General features: G+C 42.8%; 1 protein-coding gene across 3 annotated transcripts in view; it reads right to left on the minus strand.

Annotated features, from left to right (window-relative positions):
- TMEM132B (transmembrane protein 132B) overlaps window positions 1-21,657 on the minus strand; it is a 229,843-nt gene that overhangs the window by 150,354 nt on the left and 57,832 nt on the right. For all 3 annotated transcript variants that reach the window (XM_017815606.1, XM_017815608.1, XM_017815607.1), the window contains exon 2: window positions 15,589-16,468. In XM_017815606.1, coding sequence (XP_017671095.1) covers window positions 15,589-16,468 — 880 coding nt within the window. The remainder of the gene's footprint in view (window positions 1-15,588; window positions 16,469-21,657) is intronic.

A 21,657-nucleotide genomic window follows, 5' to 3' on the forward strand; every position in this document is an offset into this window, starting at 1 on the left:
CCAAGTTTTTGAATGTAAATCCATGTGACATATACCCGAGATACATGAAATTCAGCAACAGCAACTGGAAATGTTGGATTCTTTTCTTTTTCTTCCTCCCTCCTGCCAGCAGATGGGCTTTACTGAACCCAAAGAAGATGATACGAGCCTCTGTCAGGCTCTAACATCGCAAAAAAAAAAAAAAAGAATGAGCCATCACAGCAAGTGAGAAAAGTGTCATTTTCTCCACCTTTTCTTGGATGGTGAAACAGAAGCACAAGGAAAGCAAGCAAATCACACACGGCCACACCAAGAATAGCACCAAAATCCCCAACCACAGAACACGCTACATACTTGTAGTAACAAAAAATATATCTGTCATTGCATGTCACACAAGCTCATTCAAACTAAAAATTTATCACTTGCTTCGGACTCCAGCCAGGTGACAGCAAATATATCATGGAGCTGTCAACAATCTGCTAATCTGAGCTGTGAAGTGTAGGAATACAAGAAGCTTAAAAATATACTGCTCCTTCAGAAACCATAAATTTTGCTGGTTCTTTCTCACATACCACTGGGTAATAGGTCTACTCCAGCTAGTTCACTCCCACCTCCTGCAGTTAAACAGTTTCATTTTGCATGTCTATTTAGAGAATGACAATCAGGCATACGAGGCAGTAGAAATCACCCATGGGTATACTATAAAGAAACACAGAGCCTCTCTGGCTCTTTGACTGAGAAGAATTACCAGTGACAGATTTATCTGCAAAGTTGGTACAGAAATCCCAGGCCAGACGCAACCAGATTTTCAGAAACAGGTGGAATAACATTCCTGCCCATCTGGAAACCTGGTCTGTTGTGCTCTTTGGAACGGAGAAGAAAGCAAAAAGAAGGAAGACCTTTCCTCCTCCATCTGAAACCAAACCATGCGTCTAAGCTGCACCTTTCCAGAGAGAGTGCAAAGGATGGCACAGTCCCAGGAGTTAACACTCAAGCAGGGACTCCAGCCTCTCTCAGCACATATAGGGGACAAAAATTCAAAAAAGGGTGGGGGAGTGAGTTCTGATTATAAACAAAGAAGTTTCAAAGGATACTTTCACACAAATAACAGCTTATTCATGGCATTTCACACTGGGCACATCTGTGGGAGACACAAATAAAAAGCAAACCTCCTTGTTGTCCAAGTCATGATGTTTTATGGGCAGCACCCTCACTAAGGACTATTTTAGCTTGCTTAGCCTAAACACTATTGCCCCTCCAGCTGTGTGACCTGGCCTGGCTGTAGAAGGCAGTTTGACTCACCATTTTTCACGTGAGTTCAGTTCTTTAACTGAATTTCCCTTATGCCAAACAGCTTGGTGTACCTGCCATTCTTCATTTCCTTGCTCCGGCCACAAACTTCAATTTTCTCTCCACAGCACTTAAACAGCGCATAATTACAACTAATTATCGATCACTGAGGGATTACTAGTTGACAAATCCAATTTTCACACTGCTATCAAGCATGACTGACTGTGGCCCAGAGAGGATAAAAGGTACCTGCACCGTCATAGAAACCTGCAGGTCTGTAAGCTGGGTGGGACCAGCGTTGTCACCGTCACCAGCACCAAACCCACCAGGCTGCAGTGGCACCTGAAGGCCAATGTGTTTAGGGACCTATTACACAAGACACTATAAATCTACACAAAGTGACAGTCCTCGCCCCAAAGAGATTCGCAAGCCTAAAAAAAGCCCAGCCTTTTACATCTGTAAATGTATTCAATTTGGCTGCATTTGTACCACTTTTGCATCCCATTTCTGCAAATATTCTCACAAGCAAGCGAGCTGGCAGCGATGTTCAGAGGAACAGCTCGTTTCAGGGGAAAAATGCCACTCAATTTTCCTCAAAGCAAATTTTAGATTTGCATGCTTTGGTGCACCTGCTGATCTCGACAAATCGGATCAGTGAAGGAAAGGGGAGCGCTGTGCAACCTCAGTGCTCCAGGAGTGCATCTCCCACCCAGCCCATTAATGGCATTTGTGAGCTGCAGCAGGCCAGTTACCCAGAAATGAGGAGTTTGCTGTCGCTTGCTCTGTGTGTGGTACAATCGAGGCACTGTGCAGAGAGAGCACTTAAGAAAAGAGAAATAAAAAAGAGAAATCTGAGAGAAAAATACACGGAGCTGCTCAAACATCACCGAGGGGAGTAAAAAAAAAGCAATGTTTTAATAAGAAGTCACATGATGAATTTTTTCCCAGTTGTACTTCAATGGAGTTATTCACATAAATCAAGCAGACACAAATCCCAGTGTGAAAATATCTGTGCTCTTGTAGCCCAGTGGCAGCCCTTCCAGCATGACTTACAACAAAAGGCTGAAAAAGTCCACTCCTGTGGTACACAAATTGGTTTATTATTAGAGCTCATCCAGCACCATTATTTTCTGACAGTAAATGTGTTTTTAACAGAATTGAAATTGTCGTAAAGAACATTTTTCTTGCAAATGTTTAACTTTTCTTTGGGGAAAAACCACATTTTTGTTTCATGTCTGTTTAACATTAAGATACATTTCCCTTTCCATTCTGTTCCAAAGGAAGCACGACAAAATGTAGAAAATGCTGCACTAAATCTTCCTGGCTCCTAAAATAATAATAAAAAAAAAAATCGAGAATGAGCCTCACATAAAGAAAGATTGTAAGTGCCTTACTATGGACTTTATTCATTAAAAAAGACTCAACTCTATTCTGCTTCTTGTCTATGAAAGTGAAATATGATTTTATTAAATGAAGCCCTTAATACGTTTGCTAAGACTCTGTCAGGCTGAACATTAACTACATTTCCATTGTTTTTCAAGCCCAAAAAGAAAGTTGTTCTGCAAAGAGACAAGCTCACTTACAGCTTCTTAACCTTCAGACCAGTGGGGAAATTTGCTTTATGAAGTGCATTTGCAATATCCATCCCATACAAGGGGCACAGTGCATTCATAAAGAGAAAAAAATGCACCAGCTTTCAGAAAGGGGCAGGGGGGGAGGGGTAAAGAAAAACTCATAAACCCACTTTACATGCATTTCAATTTCGGGTTGCAAATTGCCTATGTGAGCCCACAGCCTGGGTACATCCCAGGGATGTGTGGAGGACACCTCAGAAGAGACCTGCTCTTCCTCAGTAAGAAATAATACCTGCAGAAGCCCTGCAGGTTGCCATGTCTCTGCCCTTTGCAGGGGGGTTGCACACTTGGGGGAACAAGTTGCTAAATGTCCCCCCACAGAGGCATTTTTGAGGTGAGGTGATGCATTGGGTCCATTCCGAGGGATCACAGCCCGTCAGGCAACTTCCCATTCCAGCCAGGGCACCAGAACTAGCACCAAGCCACATTCTTGCCCAAAATTATTCCCCTCCCGATCAGCTGTTGACTTTTGTCAGGGTTTTCTGCCTCAGACACAAGTCCACTCTGCCCTCTCCTGGCCTGAACACAGATCCGAGCCCGTGCATTGCCCTGCATTCCTGTGGGGATGCTGGGATGGAGGGGATACAGGTGAGCTGGGAAAAGCCGGGGCCTCTAAGGGACAGGCGGAGGGGCAGAGCCCCTGGGAAGGTGGACTGAGCATCACCACTTGGGGGGTAGCACAGGGGGCACCCACAGGGTGGCACCTCCCTGCCCACCAACTCACCAGCCTTGTGTAGGGTACCCTTTGGGCCATCCCAAATACGTCTGCCCTGGTAACAGACTCAAAGGGCAAGGCAGGAGCATCCCATCAGCCCCCCAGTCCTCACTGAAAAATAATAGATTGGGGGAAGAAGGGGCATTGCCTTCCTCCTTTTGGAAAGCACCTACTCTTTGAGGTATATCACTGGAACGTGAGCAATAAAAATAGTAATTTGTAAAACGAAAGCAATGACAGACGTTTCTTGTACCAACACTGTGAGACATTACAGATAAAATAACGTTACAGAAATAGGAGAAGCATTAGAACTATTATCATCAACAACAGCACAGGGGACACAGCAGTTTAGTAAAGGAAGTGAAAAATAGCGGATGTGATTTAAGAGGCAGAGAAAATCTGAGCTGGCAAGTTGTAATTACTGAAGCTGAAACCCAGCCAGGATCTTGGTTGACTGCCTCCAGGCTTATGAAATGCAACCCAGAATCTTCAAATGACCAAATAATTGGGACTTGGGTTTCATGTCGCCCAATGAGACACACCAGGATGGAAGTCCAGGGCTAACACAGAGAAGGATCAACCACAAACACCAGCCTCCCTGGTACCTGTGACTGCAGATGCCCACAACCAAATACTGACCTGAACCAGATCTGCCCTGCACGGTCATTTTTCTTCCCGTGGTGGTACAGCTGCAGGTTTCTTTCAACCATGCTTCAGCAGCCTGTAAGCATCTAATATCGAGTCAAAGGACATCATTCATCCATTTTATGGTTCCCAGAATGCAAAGATATCTACCCAATTTCCTACGAAACATTAATATTAAAGTATGGCTTTCTCAGCCCAAATCATGCAAGCTGAACAAAGTTCTCCTGACGTTTTATGACAAGGTGATTAATAACACCAAGAAGAAGAATGAAATGATACCAGATTATAAACTATTGTAAATCTTTCAGTCATCCCAGGAATAATGAATGTAGATTTCTTAGGAGAGCAGTACAGATTTAAACAGAATCATTTTAGTTTTCTTGTCAATCAAGAGGCTATTTATATAACAGCAGAAAGAGACAATGAACTCAATCTTAAAATAAGAATGTAGCACATTCAAAGGAAGGGTTATTGACACTTCTTTAACACTTTTTCTTCTTTAAAAAAAAAAGGATTCCAAAAACCACCCTAAGCCAGAATTTCCAGAACGGTTACAGAAAATGTTGCATCTTAACCATACCTGCTGATCACTGACCTCCCCTTCTCCAAGACAGAGCCACAGTGACAAGAAGTTCCACGTTCAACTCACCCAAACATAGTTGGACTTAAAAAGGCTGAGCTGACACAACCAACTTTTTTCAAACACTTAAGTAAATAATTTTAATAGTACGGTCAAAACTATACTGGCCTGAGCATTCAGTGGACCAAAATACCACAAACTTCCTTGATAGGGGTTTTAGGGTCAAGCAAAAAGTGAATGCAAACTCTTCATAAGTTCTTCTACAAATGCAGTAAAGTCTTCAACCTTCACCTTGAGAGAAAGGTTATGGCCTTGCTCTGCTTGTGGCTGCACAGGGGAACCCTGTGCTCTCTGACCCCCTAGAGGTAGATTGTCCTAGACGTTACCTCAATGCAATAATTAATAAATAATAATACCGAATTTGAGCTCGTGGAACTCGTACAGGCTAAATGTTCCAAAGAAAAATGAATAATGCATGCAGAAGAGATTCATTTGGGGGAAAAAAAATCTAACTTCAGTTCGAAATAAAGCCCTGGTTGCCTTGGCAAAGAGGATTTAATTGCTGTAATCACTACATCTCACATAAGGTCGCTGTTAGAGGGAGTCCACAGTACTGCTATTCATTCTGTATCTGCTCTATGGCAAATCAAGGACTACTGGTCCCAAGAGCATCAGGGAAATACTTCTGAAAGCGTTTAAATTATTTTTAAAGGGTTATTAGCTTTGGCAAGTGAGTCAAAAGTCATCTTAACTGAAGAGCATAGGTACTTATGCCACATTACGGAGATAACAGCAGGAAATGCAATAATTAAGAATGTACTAATAGTGTTACTGTGTGTCATTAAAAACAGTACTCAAAACATGACCATTCCCTATCCATCTGGGTCCTGTCCACCCACCCACTCAGGGTTACTACAGCCCCTAACAAATTTCCCAGAGAAATAGGAAGCCAGAACACTGGCCCCCACGCGTGTCTTGCACACAACCAAATTCAAATAGTTTTACTGGCACAAATCCTAAGCAACTCTACGGAAGTCAATTAAATCACCCCTCTTTTCTGTGTAAGAGAGAGAAGACTCTGGCCAGGCAAATTAAATTAGAGATGGGCCAAAGCCAAACTCCCAGATCCAATACTCACAATGCATTTGGATCCTGATCCAGATTCTCACAGTCTGCTACCACTTCTCCCTCATCCTCTGCCACCTCCCAGGATGGGACTAACTTTTCAGACTGTCCCCAAGCATCACTTGGTGCATTTTATCACTATCTTCCACAAGGGATCTGCATCAAAGAGTTCACCCATGTGCTTCCTGTGGCCACTTGGCACATTTCTTGAGCAGACCCTCATTAACTTGAGCAGATGCTTAGAAAGCCCATGAACAAGGCATTGCCTATCCCACACTTCTGCTCTCTGCCTTTCCTACTTGCTGTCTTCTAGGACCAGGACAATTAGAGATGGGGATTTAGTGAAAATGCATTTGAGGACTCCTTCATTAATGCCACAAAAGCTTGGGCCACACAGCGAGAATAAAAGCAACTGAGAAAGTTCCCTTGGCAGGAAAATTTTCAAAAGGATGTTGTGATGTGTTGGTCTTAGCAAGCAATTTAAAGGAAGGCATGGCAAGAGCAGAGGGAGATCTGCTGGAGCAATGCCTGATGGCTCAGAGTGACAAAGGTGACAGATTTGCCCTGCAAACACGAGGCTGCTTGAATATGGCCCTCCCAGGAGCACCCTCCTCATTGGGACGCCCCTGGAAATCCTGCTGCTCAGACCAATTCCTCCTCTGCTGGGAATACCCACAGCATCTCCGCAGGGATCCTAAGGAGAACATATTTTAGAGTCATTCTCCTTTTACTGAGTTGTGTGTAACTCCCAACACAGGATGAAACACTGCTGCACGCAGGGCACTGACACCCAGCGCTGCTTAGGGCAGGGGGCTTTTGGGTGGCAGACTGAGAGCTGGGGGGAGATGAGAGGTGAACCCCACCACTCGGGATCTGCTCCCTGGGCTCAGGAAAGCTCATGCAGAGAGCTAAATCAAGACTGGTCCCACCACACGGGGGCTTTTGGCAGCTCTGGCAGCACGAGGCATCCCCGTCCCGGCACCGCCTCGCTCCCCGCTGCCCACGCAGCACCGGAGGGCTGGCAGCGAGTGGTGCAAGAAGTGAAATAGCTTTAGCTGTAAGCACCATTTGCTGTGCCTCAGGATGGCAGACTCATTTGTCACTGTTTTCTTCTCCTGCAGCTCTTTTGATTCATCTGGGATCCAATAACTTTGTTAATATGATTTCTTTTATACCCTGGCTGAGTGAAGAGTCCAAGGCAGACGTGGCAGCCATTGGAGGCATTAAATACCTCACACACAGCACAGCTCCCTGCTCTGCCTTGTCCAAAACCATTCCTTACAGGTCCTTTATTGACAGAAATCACATGGGGAGCAGGAGGAGCACCCAAAACAAGAAGATATGTTGACAATTTTCTTGCAATATTCTGTCTCCTGCTCTTTCTGAAAGTCCTTCCTCCCCAAAGCTGTCAGCAAACCATCACACTGGCCTTCTTCTATCAGACCATGCAAAAACTCGTGGGTAAACACAAGGACAAAAGCAACTCTCTGTTGCATCAGCAGGAATATGAAGAAATTGAGATCAATGTGCTCGCTCAAAGCAATACTTCATCAGCTTCATGAGATAGTAATCTGGTTTTTACCAGGATAAAATTAGAGCAATGCATGGCCCCAAACATCTTGGGAAAAAAGGGAATTTCAAAGTAGACACATTTTTCTACTTTTAATACTATTCATTACGCTGAATGTAATGAATAGAAGGAGAACTAACTGCATCAACGACCGAATCACTGTTGTGTCTGACTTGTTTAAACAAGACTGTGATTTACTGCACTGCCAGCTAATGAAGAGCTGTACAAGAACTGATCAATGCCATCATTGTCTGGCAGCACAAAGCAGGAACTACTCAGCATATTGTCCAAAACAAAGACTCCCCCCCAAGCTCCCTGGCAGGGACTTGCTTACCAGGCGACACAGTTTGCAAAGAGCCACAGCATGGCCCCAAACTTGAAATGATCACTCAAAATCAGGAACCTTTTCTGACCTGTGTTTCCAACCTGAGTACAAGGTAAAAAATAAAAGAAATGGATGAAGAAAGTGTTTATCTTGCAGCTGTCTTCCTTAAATTGCCCTTTGTGATACTGTGTATTTAAGCAGTTTTGTCAGCTCAAGGCAGTTTCATGTTCATTAACAGAGGTAACTGAACTCAGAGCCGGGTGCTCACAGGCAAAAAACTCCTAATTCCATCTTCAGTACCTTACTCTTCCCTTTTCTTATCTGCACCAATGTTAATCACAGCAGGGATAAGACAGGATAGCCCCCAGCAAAAGAAAGTTCTGGAGAAGAGCAGAGGCTGAACCTTCGGCAGCCCCTTTGATGCAGCTCCTCACCCAGGAGGGATCACGCCCAGCACACCTCCACATGGCACAGAGGGAGTCTGAAGAGATGCAACGAACCAAGGGTGCCCTTTTAGTGATGGTTTCCTCCAAAATCCCCATCCCAGGCCCGCTCAGCATCACAGGTATTTTAAGTCCCTGCTCTCGGTGCAGCCCTGCCACATCTGTTGACAGTGCTCTGCAGATCCGCGCCCGGCCCCGGAGCAAGCGCCGAGTTCTGCAGGAGCTGCCTGGAGTTAATTAGCAGGAGCTGTCATGTCAGTGCTTTCGGAGATGGGGATCAGCCTGGGAACAAGGTTGTAGAACCCGAACCATTTAAAAATGTAAAATCTCTTTCCATTACCATCAACAAGACTGAGTTTGTGTCAAGTCACATGGCGTATTGGCACCTTCCAGATCCACAAGAAACGCTTTTCACATCATCTCTGTTTGCAGAGCACAGCAATGTCTGCTAACACGGCAAGAGGTTGTCAGGCCTCCTATTACAAACCTTATTTGTCACACACATGCAAAACAATCTGATGTGTCAAGATGCCACCAGTTGCACACAGCACCGTGTACCCACTTGTAGTGCGAAGACAAGACACCTGTTCATGCCCCAACCAGGCCAAAATCAACACAGTTAACTCCTTTTTCCACTTCAGGGTTCTGAATATGAGATACAGCAAATTAATTTACATAACACTGCCGCATCCTTAGTGCTCATAGATGCAGATGGGTAGATGAATGAGAAAGTTGAGGTGCTGGCAGGACTTGAATAGAAGAAAAACTAAAGTTTCAAGGCAAACCAAACACCTTTTCCAATGAGAAGTGGATCCTTGTTTCAGTCCAGCTGTACTAAGTGTTCCCCCACCATACACATGAAACATTCCCAAACTATCAAAATTAAAAATAACTGACGCTTCACCTTCTCAGTGAAAAACACTGGTGAAATGAAGATTAAATATTGTTAGTTAATCTAATTCTGTATTTTGATCAACCCTCCTCTCCAACTCTTAGGAACATTTCCCCACTCCCATGAGAGAAGAGAATCCTAAGCCAAGGCTGTGGAGGACAAGGGAAGGAGTAAACAGCAGGGACACTTGCCACACTCACCCAAACTCAGCACCACAGCCTCATCCTCCTTCACCCTATCACCACCTTTGTAACACCACAGGAACTCTGTTTCTGGACAAAGCATCACGTTCAGGAGCCCTTCTGCAGGGCAGCAGAAGTTGCCATCAGGAAACATCCCAATTAAAAAAAAAAAAAAAAAAAATCAGTGTTTTATCACCACGACACTGCAATCCCATCTGGAAGTGCTTCAAAGCCAATATCCAACAACTAGCAGGGCTTCTCACTGTCACGTGGGGCTGCTGCTTTGCCTGGTTTATTCCTGTGAAGAGTGATCATGGACGGCTGATTATTGTAGCAGATAGTTGACCTTTATCTAAAATTCCATTAAAAAGCTTTATTGACTGTAGTCTTTCAGGGTCTTTCAGGATTCACTGGGTCATTTATTCACTGTCGGAGATCCATTGGTTTTTAAGCTTTTAGGAGTGCTCAAGCTCCAGGAAGGAGCTGGGTTTTTTGTAATTTTTAAATGGCTTTGAGACTGTACGAGGGGGTGGCTTCTTTTCTGCTCCCTCTCCAGTGTGGCTAGGGCAGAGGAGGTTATCTTAAGGCACATGAAAAGGAGAGAAAATCTGCCAGCGTGGCACAACTACTGCCAGGGCAGGTTGGCTTGTGCACGTGAGTGCAGCAGAGCCATGCACTGCCAGCAGCTCCCAGGGAGGATGTCTTCTTCCCTTCAACCAACAGACATTCAGGTCTAACTCCTTCATACAGCATCCTTGTGAAATGTGTGACTCCATACCATCATGCCAGGCTTCCATCAGCTAAAGTCAATTTTTCTGGGCCACACGCCTGCCTCGAACAGAAATAAGGAAAATAAAAGAATGGTTCAGCCCTTTCTGAAAGGGAATTTATAGAAATGGTTTACTCAAGCTAAAAAAAATTCTGGTGACAGCTCCCCCAGGCTTCGTAGGAGTGTCCTGAAAGGATGTTACTCCCTTTCCCATTCAGTGACAAAAAGAAAAGAAAACAGTGGGAGGAAGACAATGTATGCATCAAATGAAGCAGTAGATCTGGAAAAAAATAGTGTGAATTTGTCTTTGAGGAATACGTTATAATGCAGATATACTTGGGAACTGAACTAAGGCTGCACAGATCTCTTTGGCACTTCCAGACTTTGCAGTGCTTGGCATTTTTTTTTTAATATTGCATATCATTATTCCATACCTACATTTAGTTCAATATATATTGAGAGAAAAAAGAGAAATAACAAATTTCAACAGTCATCTTGGGTTTATTAAAATCTTTGGGTAAAACCCAAATATGCCCAAGCCGCCAATAATGCTTTAATTCTGTGATTATTTCTAAATCTGAACCAGCATTTCTGATTTCAGAAGTAAATTTTTTTCCTTTCTCAACACTTTGACTTCTGCTGAATTTTCACCCTAAAATGACGATTCAGTTAATCATTTATTTCTCTTGCCAGTAATAATCCCCAGTAATAATCTCCAGTAACAGTGCTTCCCCATTCCTACCAGCTTGGTTTAGAAGCGAAGAAGGTCTCACGGAGCCTCCTCCTCACAGGCAGCCAGGCTGCATTCCCCACAGTCTGTATGCTCTCATTTTCTATGCATTTCCAGATCCAAAACCTTCTGTTTTCTTCCCCTTGTTTGCTCTTGGCAGCTATTGGCAGGAGACATCCTCTTAATGATCTTTTTCTGGCCTTCTAGACGACTGCTCAGACTTCCACAGATCTTTCATTATTAACGCAGAAGCCTCGTAAGTCAGTTTTAATGGCCTGTGCAATTTTTACTCCTTAGCAGGAGACATAACCCCCTCCATATGGATATATGTTTATTAATATAAATCCTTAATATCATTTTTCCCAATGAGAATAATCAGTAGAAGTCAACCGGCAGGCATTACACCTTGTACTGGTTCATCCCAAAAATCAGAAAGCAATCTTTGCCCTGCACTGTGTGGAGCCATGGCAGGAAGGAGCAGATAATCCTTCTCCCTGAGGTTGCCTAGGCACCGAGTGACAGCGAGGTTTCTTTGCAGGGCCCTGCAGACACAGGACCACATCCTGACCACAGCCGCTTTCATTTCCCTACCGGGGGATTCATTACCTGGTTTCAGCCCCTTACTGATATTCCTGGAATATCTCCAATCTCCACTTCTATTCTGATCCGGCAGAAAAGAAGGATGGGTCATTCGTGTTAGGGACGTGTAAGGAATGCCAACAAACCCACTTTTTGTCTGCGACTCGACTATTTGCTGCTAGTGCTCAGCCTTCATTACCAGCACATCCTCGCCGACGCTTTAAATGGGGAGACTTGGAAAACAGGACAAAAATCCGTGGTTTATTTCTAAAGACTGTCCTCATTTCTTCCCTATAACCAAAGGGCAATTGTCCATTTATTCCTTTAAACGTTTTTCTGCTGTACAAATTGACTCCCATTTTTCTTTTAAATACACCCTTTGAGTCTCAAGATGGAGTTAAATAATAACAAACACCACAGAAGAAATAGAAGCCATTCCCAGTGCTATTAGATGAGATTTCTGTTCTTCCAGTTGAGCAGGAATTGTTTTCTCCTGTCTCTTTTGTAACTCCTCCATGGGTATCAGGAGACTTCTTCCATTTAGCAATTAGCACAGAAATTGGTGTTACCCCTTCTGCAGTCATGACTTCCATCTTCCCTCATTTACTGCATTTCATCTAAGTTTGTCAGAGAGGAAGGTAACAGAGATACTCCAGTGCATCAAAGGACAAAAAGTGCCTGAATATTTGTGCCACTGAAGCACGTTGTGACACTGAAACATGTAGGAGTCCTGCTGGAATCTCAAAGCTGTCCTTCATTTTTTTTATTATTTTTGTTTTAACTAGGTAGCCCATAAAAGAGTTTAATCATGGCAACATAGCCCATTTCACCTACCTTTACAGTTAAACTATGCTTAGTGACAACCCACCAAACATAATGGGCAAAATTTATCTTCACAGATGGTGAATTTTACAGTACAGATCAGACCAGCAAGGCCACAAAATAATCTCCAGTGTCATAAGAATTTCATTGCAGACATGTATAGATCATCTGTCAAAAAAGTGAGCAGCATGACTGTCAGGCACAGCAAAAGCACTAAATGCACATTTAGTCTCCAAATTCTGCCCCTTGACATATCTGGGTCCTTCACTTACACCAAGCCACGCCAGCTGGGTTGCCGTATGAAGAGAAACAAATTCCCCAGACCAGAGCACCACCAAACCTCCACTCCACCTGAAATTCTAGTTATTGAATGAAAACAAACAGCCAAGAGCACAGCAAAACCAGCTTGGACTGATGGAAGCTACTGGAAGTGATAGCTGGAGCTTCACAAACAAGCTGCAGCATCACCCCATAAGTAACACTGGGAGGAAGGGTTGTCTAACAAGTGAGCATCTTTCAACACAGCACCCTGCTGAATCAAGGAACTGTTTCCAATTGCTTTTCGGTTTCCAAGCTTGGTTAAGAATCCAAAATTTTACCAAAACAATGAAGAATCAGGTCTCATATGAGAACCGAAGTCAGTTTTGCTAGAACAAAATCCAACATGAAATAAAATACTACACAACACAGCGTGAAATAGTAAAGAAGTGCATAAAATTGAGCATATCTGTTCCTTTGCATACTGTCAGAGCTCAAGGCTGGCATCAAACGCTGCGCTGAGAATGACTTGATTTTGATCTATCATCTCATATGAGCCAGACTGCAATTCACCCAGCTACACTTATAACAGATATGATTAAAAACAATCAGTTATATTAGGCAAAAATATATTTCCCAAGGCAAACATTCACTTCAATGTATTTTTCTCTGGCTATAACATGCAGAAATTCTACGTATATAAAAACCTTTGGGGTTTTTATGGACATTAGCATTGAGCTGAAAACCAGGGAAAGCTGGTGAGGGAAACTGCATAAATTAGATGCAGGAACTATAATGCTTGTATTTCCCTCAGCATAATTCCCTGCCCGCTGTGTAAACTTCAGCTGGATAATCTCCCCATGGGCCCCACGTATGTCATTTGAAACAATCATAGCAACAGTTGCTGGTGCTCCTTCCATCCTGAAGGACAGGTGAACCATCAGCAGAATTGCCTTTTTGCCTCTTACTTTCAGCATTCAACTGAAGGTTAAATAAAAATACTTGCAGTTTCTCTGATGAAAAGCACGATGCAAGCAGAGCCAAATCAAAGCCCAGACAGGCTGGACTACACAGAGCCAATGGTGACTTTTCCAAGGAAATATTTCTGGGCACGTAAAACATGCTGATTTATTGTAACAGAAACATTTCCTGGAGATTAACCGATTCCATACTTTCAAAGAAGGAGATCCCCATGGAAACCTGACTGCTTTCTCAGCAGCTCGAGAGCACCAAGATGCATGTTCTGTGTGTTGGGAGAACACCTGACAGCTGGAGCCATGCAAGCCACAGGGGGCTGTGGGAGAAGATGAGGGTCTTGGCAGTAGCCAGGCTTTGTGTCTCATCCTGGGGCTCCCCAGTTTGGGAAGTTCTCCAGTCCCTCATTTTCTGCTTCCCTGAAACCCCAGGTTAGGTACTGTGCTCAGAGCTTCCAGGACCTATTTTGCTTCTGGAAGACAACATTTCAAAACTGTCTCTGCAAGAAGTCTTTGATTATTTCCTGGCCAGCAGAAATATCAAAACTCTACCCTTGTGCCATTTAGTACAAGGTAAATGCTATTTTAGAAATTCCAATGGAAAGAAAACATCCTCATCTTAGGTTGTCTCTAATACCTTGGGAATTTTATCTGTGGTGTGGCAAAGGGAACAAAAAACTGAGAATTAAGAGCTGATGTTAAATCCTTGCAGAGCCTTAGGCAAATTCTATAATCTCTCTGCTATAGCACAGTCAATCAATACACAACTGCTGAAACCCAACTGCTCCATGAGGCTGGTCCATCTTCTGACAGTGGATGCTGGCCAAATCCATATTTAACGAAGAAAAACCAGTAAATCCAGGTAAAAGCAAGACTAAGTTGTGTTTAAACCTGACCCAAACCTTTTAAAGTCTGGTTAAACCCCATTATATTTCTCACACATTCCCCCCCCATCAGCAGCACTGCACTATGAACCACTTGTCCCAATTCACGCAGCAATCTGTAAGTTTATTAATATTCATGTGCTATTTCACAGATGTTGAATGATGTGAAAGTGCTGCATAAGGTTTGCTGTCTGTTTTCTCAACATCTGTCCCCAAAGTGCACTTCTGTCATGTTCTGCTCCCATCGTTCTCAGATCAGAAAGTCAGAAGCAAGGCACAAATCTGCTCTGAGGTTTCCTTGCATGGGCTGCAACTCCTTCTTTCCCAAGTGTCTCACATTCTCACAGCAGATGACACTTCTCAATTACCTTTTGGCCCTCTTATTCCCCCAGTTTGGCTCACATTTCTCTCTGAATTTGGTCTCTGTGAAGCTCTGAACCCACAGTCTGACAGCTAAGGACATAGCAAATATTCAGCACTAACCCTCAGGGTGGTTAGAAATGCCTGAATTTTCCTATTACAGGCAGATTCACAAGTAAAGGTCAACAGAAAGTCCCCAAAGTTAAAACAAAAATTGGCCACAAAACAAGTAGTCAAAAGCTTGAGGAAGCAGGGTAGGCTGGTCTGACAGGAAAACTGAAGACTACTTGCAAAGTTTGGCCCCAAATCCTGGCTCTGCCAAAGGATTCCTACACAAGCTGAGGCACATCTCATTTTCTCACCTCTCAGCTCCCCTCCATACAATGCAACAAAACAGTTCCTCACCACATATGACCTGTGCAAAATGCATCCAATGTACTTTGGAAAGATGGTAATAAAAATCGATAAAAGCAGAGTAACTTTCACCAAAGAAATCAAAAACCCTCCTGCAAACTGTTTAGCAAAACAGATTACAGCAGTTACCCTGGCTGACTTACAGAAGGATAATTCAAGAGGCAGAATTATTACTAGAAGTAAACAGAATTAAAATAAGAAATAATCAAACAAACATTTCTAGCTTATACTTTAAAATCAATGCCTATGTTCCAAAAAGTATCGTCCACACAGAGAATTTATAGTTTTCCCCTGCCGGAGAGAAAATGCCAAAGTTCTCTCAGGAAAACACTGAATACAACCAAAGAAATTGCACCCAACAGTGATTCGCCTCTATTTGTAGACTGCTTAGCATTCAGCACTTAAAAAATTCTCTTACCTTAATACAAACTGGTCTGCTAGTGAGTCATCAGCCAGGCAAACATGAAAGGTCACAATGTCACCTTCTCTGACCGGGTTCAGTGGTAAGCGAATAACGATATTTTCATCAAGCCTTAGTGAAGACTGTTTTAATTGGTCTTGATTTGGGTAAACAACGATGCTACCAATCCTCTCCATAGCTGACAAAGCTTGGTGTTCGTTATCTTCACCTGCATGGATATTGTTTTCCCACTTTTCATCCTCTGGAGAACATTCCCCATCCACTGCATAAATCTTATAGAACAGCTCCACAGTAATCCCTTCCAGAGAGGCTGTTTCCTCTGAAACCATGGGTGGAGGGGAGCTGAACCAGCTAGGAGACAATTCCAGCTCTGCAACACATAATCCTAGAAGGCCTGTCAATCTGCAGCTGGCTACAACTTCTCTAGACTCCAGGAAAGCAAACATCTTCACACAAGGCAACATCTCCTCAGAACTGTAGTCATCCCAGTCCTTCCCCGCAATATAGAACAAGGTTTGTATTTTGGGTTTATTGGAATAGATTGAGCTGTTGATTATGTGAGATTTTAATTTCCAATTAAAAGTGAATTTATTTGTGAAACCAAAAGATGCAGAAGTCAGCATGAGGTCCAAGGGAACAGGCTGTTCAACAGAAAAGGGTCCATACGTGGCATTTAGGACAGGTGGCTGTTTGGCTTTGTATATAAAGAATGAATCCACCCTAGACTGCAAACTGGAGTTCCTCATGATATCCTGGTTGGCTTCTTTGAGGAAGAAGAAAACATCAGCATTGCAGATGTGGGAGCTCGCGGGGAGATACGTTGGCAGGTTTGAGAATCTCTGTACGCTGTCCATGATCCCTCCTCGGCTCTCCACCACTGCAGGCCAAAGATAAAAGGAAACAGAAAGACAGCTCAAATCTTTGTTTAGCATGCCCCTCAGTTTTTCTCAAAAGCAATGTATTACCAGAGATCAATACTGCTCACTACAATTACAAAACAATCCGACACAGGTACCACGGAATAACACCTTTGGTTCAAAGCTCATACGCTGAAAACATCCCATTGCATCAGCTGTACAGCTCCTCTTCTACCTCCCCCAGTCTGATATATACTTGAAAGCCATTAATCAAGTTCTGGATATAACAAGGAGGGGATTGATAGGCCAGATCCCAATCTAAGTTCCAAAACTTTTTACTTCTTTGGGTTTTTTTCTTTTATCGTCAGATTAAACTTTCAGCTTTTTCTCATCCATGTTTCAATATGCCTTAAAAACTGGCATATTAAATATCAGTAGGCAGTAAACCAACATTTTAAGCAGTAAAACTGAACGTTTTCTTTAGCCTAATGTCACTAACACACCATGCAAATCTGCATCACTCCCAGTTCATTCTGCCAGGTCAGCAGTTTGGAGGTCAGTGGAAAACTGATAAAAGCTTTGTGCTCTTGAAACCAAAACTTTTCACAATAAAATATATGGGGTTTCACAGGGGTCTCCGTGGGATGGATTTATAGACAAGAGTGAACTTGAGAGAAGGAGAAATCCTTTACATACAGAAGTTTGCAGACGCTTAGAAGGATCTTTTTGTTTAATTCCTGAGGAGAATGAAACACATTTGGAAACCACAAAAGTTTTCTCTGAAATACAATAGTCAATCCTCCAGCCAGCACTGAGCAATTTTTCCCAGGAAAGAAAAGATTCCAGAGGGAGGGAGGGATCAAATAGACGTCTTTGGTTCGGGCCAATCTCTAATTAATAGTGAGATATATTCAACCTGGGCTGCAATTCTACTAGAAACAGTGGGTCTTTCAAACTAGCAATTCATATGCTCCAACAAAAAGCCGGTGAATCCAAGCTCCTGGGACCGCCACAGAGGAAATAAACAGAAACCCAATGAATTGAAATGAAGCAGTTCCATAATGCAGAGAGATAACAGAGGCACAATGACAGATCCTAAGGTCAAAACTCTCGTTGTCTCTCGCTGAAGCTTAGCTGTGATTCCACTGTTTGTCAGCACTGGGCAGAGCAGATACACAACGCGACAACCACACAAACAATTACACCTGTTCCAGCCAGATGACTCAGATACTCGCAGCCACAATTTAGCAGAGATAAAAGCTCTAATATTTAAGCTCTTTTTTTCAGGTTGTGTATTTTTAAAGCCTACTCATTTATCAAAGACGGATTCTAGGGCAAATCCCATCCATTTGACTTTGCCCCACTCTTGTTCTCAGTTGAAATTCTGGTCATTTATTTTTCAATGGTTCGATATTATCTACACTTGTTTAAATGCTTCTCATTTCATCACTATACTTTTGCCTTTACTTTTGCTGTTTATTTCCTTGTGCCAAGATTTGTCTTCAGCCATTGGAATATTCTTTGCAGGAGTGAGTAAATATGCAAAAATATACAAAAGTATCAAAAAAAAAATTCTCAGCAGGAAACAATATCAAACAGTCTCCTCTCTCACTACTGCACATGGGGATCAGATCAGGGTTTCCTCTCAGCTCCACTGGCAAATGCAGATGCAGAGCAGCTGCCAAGCAGTCGTCCCACCTGGCTGTCCTCTGCCTTGCACTGATGCATAAACATCAGTCCATCTCTCCCAACACATCAGGCCAGCCCACACCTTCCTCTGCACAAAGCAAGGAACCCACAGCAACCTGCAACAGGAACAGAGGCAAAAAGCAGAACCTGGTGACCACTGTTCAGCAGGGATCAGGAAATGCCCCACTTACCACTTGCTGTGCTGCTCTGTGGGACCCCCAATGCTTTTACCTCAGCACTGAGTAACAAACGTACTTGGAAACACAGTGTGGGTCAAACCTCACCCTGCTCATAGCAGGAGAAAAGAGAAGATGCACACCAGTTCTAGAGCAGAAGTCTCCAGGTTTACAGAGCACCTTGACACAGTGTGGCTTGTTGTGCGATTGCACAACTCGGGTGCTGAAAGTGAACTTCACTCCTGGGAAAGCCAAGGCAGCGAGGGGAGGGAGGGTATTGTTTTTTTGCTAAAAAGTCAGATGCAGACAAGCCCCTTCCTGGATTAATTGTAAATAAATTGAACTAGATTTCAAAGTAACACTTTTGAGAAGTTGCATTTGTTGTAAAAATTGTGCCATACAGATGAGCAAAGGACATAGAGCAGCAAGAGCACACTGATTTCTAGGGGAAGAGCTAAAACCTGCCCTCTCTCAAGACACACCAGGTTGCAGAGGAGACAAATAATGACATAGTTCCTGTGCCTAAAGAGGAGCCAAAAACAAGACAAGGCTTAAATACATTTGTGTTTACATTATAGGACTCCCACACACACTTTATGCAGATATTTTCTCTCTCTCAAGAAATGATTTACAGGAAGTTTAAAAGGTATGTTTTTCCCTTTCCTCCATTTCACTGTAGTGGCAGCATTCGGTGCCTCTTCTCAGAACTGGTGTGAGGACTAGGATATCATCCTGCTGTAACTCAAGCAAAATGAGATACAAATTTTGTCCAAAAACTTATATGGGAAGCCATAAACACCAGTAGACAGGGCTGGGCTTTGTCCTAGAACCAGCCTGCAACAAGATATGATATCTGAATTTAGCAGCATTTTATGATGCTGTAGGAACATCTAAAAAGAAATTCTTCATACGATGGCAGGCCAACACCCCACCTTTTTAATTCAGCAGATCAGCACCACAGCATCAATCTCCTTAGAGCAACGATCAGAAACAGGACACATTTGCAGCTTTCTGGTGTGCAACAACGCAATGAATCAATCACCTGCTCCTTCAATGAGAACAGGTGCTTTGCCCCTGTTAAGATATTCATTCAGATTAGCCAAATACCCAGACCCCTAGAGCAACAGGTCACCTTTGAAAATCCCATCACTGCAATTTTATGCCAGAAATTCTTCTCTCCAGAGTCAGGCAATATGCTTATAGCCCAGCTCATCCTGCTAAGTTCGAGAGTAGAGACAGAAAGAAAACACCCTTCTGATGTTTCTCAGGAGCAGAGAGAGAGGAAGACACCACACACAAAACCAAGCATATGATGCTGGGCATAAGAGATGCCCTTTCCTGGTCCTTACCCTAACCATCTCAGACCTCAACCAAGGCTTTTTTTCTGATGTCTTGATATTTTCTTTTTTTATTTAATCATGAAATTATCCATTGCTTTTGGTTTTAATCTCACTTGACCCTGGACTTCTGCCACAAAAAGCAGCACAGGACTAAGGCAGACACAAAGCCACAGCTGCAGGGCACACTGTGCAGTAAAAACCTGCCATTCATGTAACTCAAGATTTCACTGAAGCTACATTTCTTAGATTTCATACTTTTTAATAGGAAGCAAAACAAGTATCCTGCTAGAAGACAGTGGTGGCAGCGGCAGGTCAGCATTAAAAACAATATATATGTTAAGCTGTGGTAAGAAGAAAGTCTTCTAAAATCATCATTTTGTTATTAAAAAGGATAGTAGCTCCTGTTGGAGCACAAATCCAAATTTCACATTTAAATTTTCTCTCTACTTAGCAAACTACTTAACAGGAGCCAAGTCTTCCATAAGCCCTCAGTAATTCTGAAGCTGGAGGTGCAAGGAACAACAAGTGTTTAAAATTGCCAGTTTTTCAATATCCTTTTTCTCTGAAAACAAACAAGAAGCCAATCCTGCACCTGTGGAAAAACTGTGAAAATGTTAAAATTCATCTTTCCTGCAGCATCATCAGAATTGCAGAGCGAGATCATACAGACACTCCTCTTTGTAAAAGAGGAATAATTTCAAGTAATGTGGTGCCAGTAAGTACTATGATGTTATCCATGACTCATAGAGGCAATCAATGGCTTGTCTGTATAGGAGAAAAATCACCAGCCCTTCCCACCAGCCTTTACTGAAGACCATAAAGATCAAACTACACATGTACATTATTCCACTATAAAAATGGCTCTATTCATAATAATTATTTTGTTCTGGAATTGCAGGCATTAGCCTGGAATAAAAACACACTGTATCCCAGAATAGGGTGTCTACACAAGGAAAGCTATTCTGGAACTTATAAACCACAGGAGAATAATTAATTATGGGCCAGCTGTGTAGGTCACTTTCTCTCACATAGGCAACGGGTAAGACCTGATGCTGTGCAGGGGCCTCAGCCATGAGACGTTTTTCCAGGTGAAAAACCTGGCTACAGCTGGGGAAACTCTGACTCCTAATCCTGGCAGCAGGAAAATGAGGAGGATGATTACAGTGTGGAAGTCTACCACGAGTTTAGACATCATTTGAGCACTATGAGTAGGCTAAGTTTGGGTTGTGTGAGGATTTAAAGAGCCTAGATGAACACCCGCCTCGTGCTCTCCCTGACTCATTCAAAATTTAATGAAATAACCATGAAAGGAGGATGTCACTGTTTACTTCCCACATTCAGAGTCCATCCTGTGACTCATCTCCTCAGTTTTACATTCATGAGGAAAAGGAGGAGAAAAAGCCTCCATAGTGCCCTTGAGGGGTAAACTTCCATCATCTAACTAAACTAAGAAAAATTCCATCACCTGCCATTCAAAACCAAGCCTTCCTTACTCCTTTAGTACTTGAGGCAGTTATCCCGTGAACCACACTGGCACAGAAAAAGAACCATAACAACAAAAAATGTTTTCGACTGTAACAGAATAATTTGAAGATATAAATGATACTGCAAGAAAGAGTTAAGAAGAGTTCCCAATACTTTTTTAACATTAAAGTCAGCCCAGAAGCTGTCAACATATAAAAAACTGTAGAGTGAGAAAAAAATGATAGGATCCTTTCAAGCTTTTCTCATTCTCTCTTCCTCTCATCCCAATTTGATGTAAGGATATAACTTGATGTAGGACTTGCAACCAGTTTGCAGTCTTTACATTCAATCTTGATTACACACTTGTGGAGACAGAGATTCAACTTTGCAAAACACTGCTGGTCCAGCAGCTTGTTTTGAAAGACAAGAAAAAGGATGCAATTAAAACAAAAAGAGAAGTCCACTTAATCTGAACATCTCAAACTAAAGAGTGGTTAATTAACTTTTGCAGGCTTGGGACAATGTCTCACATACTTATCA

Source organism: Lepidothrix coronata, unplaced genomic scaffold, assembly GCF_001604755.1.
Source record: "Lepidothrix coronata isolate B3197 unplaced genomic scaffold, Lepidothrix_coronata-1.0 Scaffold51, whole genome shotgun sequence".
In the NCBI taxonomy this organism is placed as follows: Eukaryota; Metazoa; Chordata; class Aves; order Passeriformes; family Pipridae; genus Lepidothrix; species Lepidothrix coronata.